The sequence below is a fragment of the Uloborus diversus genome, chromosome 1 (genome assembly GCF_026930045.1).
Source record: "Uloborus diversus isolate 005 chromosome 1, Udiv.v.3.1, whole genome shotgun sequence".
Lineage (NCBI taxonomy): Eukaryota > Metazoa > Arthropoda > Arachnida > Araneae > Uloboridae > Uloborus > Uloborus diversus.
This window is the reverse complement of record NC_072731.1, coordinates 194,477,710-194,483,790: the sequence shown is the minus strand read 5'-3', so window position 1 is coordinate 194,483,790 and position 6,081 is coordinate 194,477,710. Positions and strand designations below refer to the sequence as shown.

The following is a 6,081-nucleotide window of genomic DNA, read 5'->3' as shown; positions in this document are numbered from 1 at the left end:
TCTAAATTGTTTCGGTTATAATAACTTGTAGGAAATTAATGCAATACTGCGTAAGAGACGAACAGAATGAATAGAACGGTGACAAACACAAGATTAAAAAAGAACAAACCTTTATTTGCAAGCACGGAAACTCAACTGATTTAGTGTTGGCGTTGCCAATCAAGAAGTGTAAACTAAACATCACAAATATTGATACGATATAAAATCGATATATTACAGTACCCCCCTTCAAAAAAATGTATAAACACTATAATACAATAAAACAACTAAAAGCCAAGTCTATCAGGTTTCTTCCTATTTCTCAATGGGTATCTCCTAACAGGAATTTTAACATCAACATTTTCATTTGGCATATTAGTAACATTATCTTGTACAATGCATTCGGGATTTACATTATTATCAAAAATAGGAGAACTAGTACTACAATCTGGTACATTATCATTAGAACTTGACAAATTATCAGAAAATGATGAATTATTATCCAAACATGGTGTATCATTAGAAATATTAATCGGTTGACTGTCCTGAATAATGTCATTTGAAGGTTTTATTTCATCATAATCAGACAGTTCTTTATGCATATCATCTTCAACTATACTTGAATCGGTATCAATAACAGAAGATGGACGGATTTGCTCATTATGCGCTAAAAAAAATTTGCCATCAATGTTGACTACCCATGTGTTAAAACCTTTTGGCTTAACTAATGTGCCTTGAGTCCACTTTTGTTTACTTCTATGAGATCGTACCCACACAATTTGATTAGGTGAAAAACTAGAATTTCTAGAATGGGAACGGTCGTGATAAAATTTCTGCTCGACTTGTTTCTTTTCAACATGCGAAGAAGTGCAGGGATGGAGTAAATGTAATGTTGTTCTAATATGACGACCTAGAAAAAGTTCAGCTGGTGACTTTCCAGTCGTACTGTGAGGAGTCGAACGATACATTAACAAAAATCGCTGAATTTTGTTACCAATAGATGAGTTATCATTCCTATCAGCTGACATTTTATCTAGAGCATATTTAAACGTTTGCACAGATCTTTCGGCTAATCCATTAGATTTTGGATGATAAGCAGGAATCAGGGTATGCACAACACCGACAGATTTTAGAAACTGCGAAAATTCATGAGAAATAAATTGAGGACCATTGTCCGAAACAATTTCTAAAGGAAAACCATACCTTGAAAACAATTGCTGTAGAGCTGCTATAGTACTTGACGATACCGTAGAAGACATTTTAATTACTTCGATCCATTTGGAGAAACTGTCAACCACGATTAGGTAATTACTTTGATACTTCTGAGCAAAATCAATATGGACACGATGCCATGGTGCTTTCGGCCAGCGCCATGGTTGAAGCGGAGATGCAGGAGGATCTCTAGCTGTTTTCTGACAAGCCAGACATTGAGATGAGATACCTTCTATATCTTTATCCAAATTTGGCCACCAAACATGGCTACGAGCAATAGCTTTCATCTTCGTTGTACCCTGGTGCGTACCATGCAGCAAATCCAATACTCTGCTCCGGTATACACTTGGAATAACAACACGCATGCCCCACAACAAACAGTTCTTGTCACACGAAAGTTCATCTCTCCTATTGAAGAAAGGCTTTAACTCAGGATTATCAGTACTTTCTGGAAATCCACTCTGAACATACTTCAGTATTACACCAAGAACTTTATCTACTCGCGTAGCACGAGCAATGTCATCCGACATCAGAGGCAATTCGTCAACATAAGATACCCGAAAAATGTCAGAAGGATACATATCTGTTTCAATATTTTCATCAGGTAATCTAGACAAAGCATCAGCATTCTGGTGTAAAATTCCCTTTTTATACTTAATTGTATACTTGAATGAAGATAATAATAGAGCCCACCTTTGCAATCGTGCAGCAGACATAGCAGGAATGGATTTATCGGGAGCAAAAATAGTCAACAAAGGTTGGTGATCCGTGACCAAGACAAATGTCCGTCCGAACAGGTACTGATGGAATTTCTTGCAACCGTACACTATAGCTAGGGCTTCTTTTTCTGTTTGTGAATAATTACTTTCAGCTTTAGTCAACGTTCTAGATGCATAAGCAACAGGACGTTCCTCCCCTTCCACTATATGCGATAAAACTGCCCCTAGTCCAACAGGAGAAGCATCACAAGACAGTTGTAAAGGCAACCTTTCATCATAGTGAGCTAAGACAGTTTTAGAAGTTAACAAAGATTTACATTTTAGAAATGTTTCCTGGCACTGTTTGGACCAGATCCATGGGACATCCTTGTTAAGTAATTCATATAGAGGTGATAACAATGTAGATGAATTTTTAATAAATTTAGCATAATAATTCAAAAGTCCTAAAAAAGATTTGAGCTCTGTGACATTTTGTGGTGTTTTGATATTTTTTATTGCAGACACCTTTTCTTCAGTTGGATGAATTCCAAATTCATCTATTATATGTCCTAGAAACTCAACCTTAGTTTGCATAAAAACACATTTATCACCATTAAGATGCACATTGTATTTCAAAAATTGTTGTAAAACTTGCTCTAATAAGCGAAAATGTTCTACTTTTGTAGTTGATGAAATTAAAATATCATCCTGAAAGCAAATAACAGAAGGAAAACCTTGCAATATTTGTTCAATAATAGATTGAAACATTGCGGAAGCGGAAGTAATACCATACTGTAATCTAGTAGGTCTTACTAACCCAAGATGAGTATTAAGTGTCAAAAGTTCCTGAGATGCGTCATCTAATTCAATTTGTTGATAAGCATGAGTCAAATCCAACTTAGTAAAAAACTTACCTCCCCGAAGTGTTGCGAATAAATCTTGCTGGGTCGGTAGAGGATATTGATTCGCATCCAACATTTTATTGACACTGACTTTGTAGTCGCCACACAACCTGACTGTTCCATTCTTCTTTGGCACAACAACGAGCGGCGTAGCCCATCTTGAATGCTCAACAAACTTCCAAATACCTCTTTGCTCCAGAAGCCTAATTTCATCAGAAACAGCCTTTTTTACTGCATACGGAACCGGTCTAGCCTTGCAAAAAATTGGCTGAAAGTCATCCTTCATTTTAAGCACAGCTTTAAAATGCTTGATTGGTTTGTCATTCACTTGAAAAATATCTTTGTATTTTCCCTTAAGAGCTTCAACACAACTTTCACTTTTAAAGGATACTGAAAATATTTCACTCCAGTTTAATTTGAAAATCGACAACCAGTTCTTTCCAAAAAGAGATGCACCATCACCCTTCACAATAACTAGCGGTAACATTTCGCACTGATTATCGCATTTAACTTCCACGAGAATTTCGCCCACTACTGGAATTTCTTTTCCATTGTAATCTTTCAGTCTAGTAGATGATGTCAAGATTTTAGAATTTGGTAGATTGTTCTTTACCCATACTTCTGATGTAATAGAAACATCAGCGGCTGTATCTAGTTCCATGTCTAAACTTTTGCCATTAATAGTGACCGGAATTATATATTTCTTATTTCCCGAAACTTGATTTACTGATTTCACAGCATAGAGCGAAAGCTCAGATTCACTTTCAACTACTTCAACCTTTTTAGCTGCAGAACCTCTACTTCTACACACTGGTGAAATATGTCCTATTTTGCCACAACTGTGACATTTAGCATTTTTGTACTTGCACTTGGCAAAATCATGTGTAGCACCACAACGATAACATTTCAAGTTTTTCTTGCCATTAGTATTTGCAGCAGAGATCATACGTGGTTGAGGGTTTTTATTTGCGTTAACGTGTTCAGTCTTACGAACTTTATTCACAGCTGGTGTGAATGTTTTCATATTAGCGGCATCGCTTTCAGCAATTTCAATTGCAACAGCTGTTTCCACTGCATCTGATAGCTTTAAATTTTTTTTCGCGAGAAGTCGCTTTTGTATATTTTCATTACACAATCCACATACGAATCTATCCCTTAACGCTTCATCCAAAAATGAGCCGAAGTCGCAGGTAGAAGCCAATCTCCTTAATTCCACTAAATAACGAGAAACGGATTCACCGGTCAGTTGATTTCTTCTATGGAATCTGAATCGCTCAGCAATGAGGATTGGAGACGGTTTGAAATGCTGTTTCAAGATACTTGTTAATTCGTGGTACTTACAATCTCCTGGAGATTTTGGTAGCAGCAAATTTCGAAGAACTTTGTAAGTCTTTATTCCTATTACGGAAATAAAAACAGATACTTTCTTATCTTCGACTACGTCGTTTGCAAGAAAAAAATGTTCCAACTGCTCCACGTACAAATTTATGTCGTCATGTTCCGCTTCGAACTCGTGTAAAGTTCCGATGAGGCCTAACTTGCTCATTTTAACTACGGTGCGTTTTAACCAACTTTTAGAGTTCACTTTTACTCACCTCGTCGCCATTATAATAACTTGTAGGAAATTAATGCAATACTGCGTAAGAGACGAACAGAATGAATAGAACGGTGACAAACACAAGATTAAAAAAGAACAAACCTTTATTTGCAAGCACGGAAACTCAACTGATTTAGTGTTGGCGTTGCCAATCAAGAAGTGTAAACTAAACATCACAAATATTGATACGATATAAAATCGATATATTACATCGGTAAAATTGAATCGTTTGTGTTTATTGATTTAAATCAGATTTGAGACAACTCTAATAAGAACACTGCTACTTCAGATTGATTTTCGATAGTTACTCGTTTAACATTTGGACGGAATGTTCGATAATTTTAAACTCTGTCGTCTAGAAAGGTTAAATTAAATCAAACAAATAAAAGATCTTTGTACGCACCCAATTCTTGTACGCATTGAACAAGATCAAGTAGGATTTTCTCACTTTGCTGTTCGAATTAAATGCTATTTGAAACATTGTTTGGTTGATTTTTGTGTAAAACATTTCTAAGGAAATTATCAATAAGCTTTCTTTTTAAACGCTTAGATGGAAGATATTTAATTTCTTAATGAATTATTAAAATTTCATTCATAAGAAAATGCAGCTTCTTCAAGGATTCATTCACAAACTTAGTTTAAATGTATCTGTACTACAGCTCAAGGAACATGTTGAAGCTTACAGTTTTCCAAGATTCGTCATTGCTTAGATATGAACGTGTTGCTTGGTTAATAAGGAACGATATTCAGCTTTTGTAATAAAAACTTCAGATAAATCGAATGAACTAAATATAGATACGAAATATACCAAGTAGTTAATTAGGAAGACGGGTAGTTTGAAATCATGCTTAGCTATTCAAAAGATTCTATAAATACAACCTCCCTAAACATGTGCAGTGCGCCCAAGTTGCAACTTCAAATCAGCAATCCTTAATTAATAGCTTTGTCTCTTTTAATCTCTGTTTGTGGAAATGTATTCAAAGTTACGCAGTTCCCTAAGCAATTTCCGCTTTTAAGATTCTATCTCAAAATCTCAGTTGTCATTACTTAGCATACTCAGCTCACTTGCCGTTGATTAAGTGAACGTTATCAAGAACAATCCCCCTTCCTTATATATATATATATATATATATATATATATATATATATATATATATATATATATATATATATATATATATATATATATATATAAACTGCCATGGAAAGGTAAAGCGCAGCATCTGCAATTGATTGTTTGCATTTTTGTCATCTATTGTACATTAGCTTTACTGTACAAGTTTGCTTCTTTGGTTTCCGTAAAAAAAAAAAAAAAAACCTTTCCAATGCTTTCCTATTGTTAGTATGGAATCCAAAACAGGTTTATTCAAGTATCTGAAAATTTATTGCTACAGATACTGCGCTTTGCTTTCCCACAGCAGTTTATACACGAGGGTCAGTCAATAATCAACGAGACTTTCTTTAAAAAAAAATTAAAAGACAACATACTTTTATTTGATATTCTTCAAAAATATAGACCGAACTTGTTTAAACACTTAAACTTAACACTTAAACGCACTTCTTTACTTCATCGTCCAAATGAAATCTTTTCCCCGAAGACCCCTTCTTGTGTTCCCAACAAATGTGTGATCATATGAGGATAGTTCTGGACTATAAGAGGGGTGGTGCAAGACATCCCACTTACATTTCCGCA

At 35.1% G+C, this 6,081-nt stretch overlaps 1 protein-coding gene across 1 annotated transcript; it reads right to left on the bottom strand.

The window, feature by feature from the left end:
- Positions 1–266: 266 nt before the first annotated feature.
- LOC129218065 (uncharacterized protein K02A2.6-like) lies at positions 267–4,337 on the bottom strand. Its single transcript, XM_054852256.1, has one exon. It carries the CDS (start codon positions 4,335–4,337, stop codon positions 267–269), a length of 4,071 nt encoding a protein of 1,356 aa, XP_054708231.1.
- Between the last annotated feature and the right edge of the window lie 1,744 nt (positions 4,338–6,081).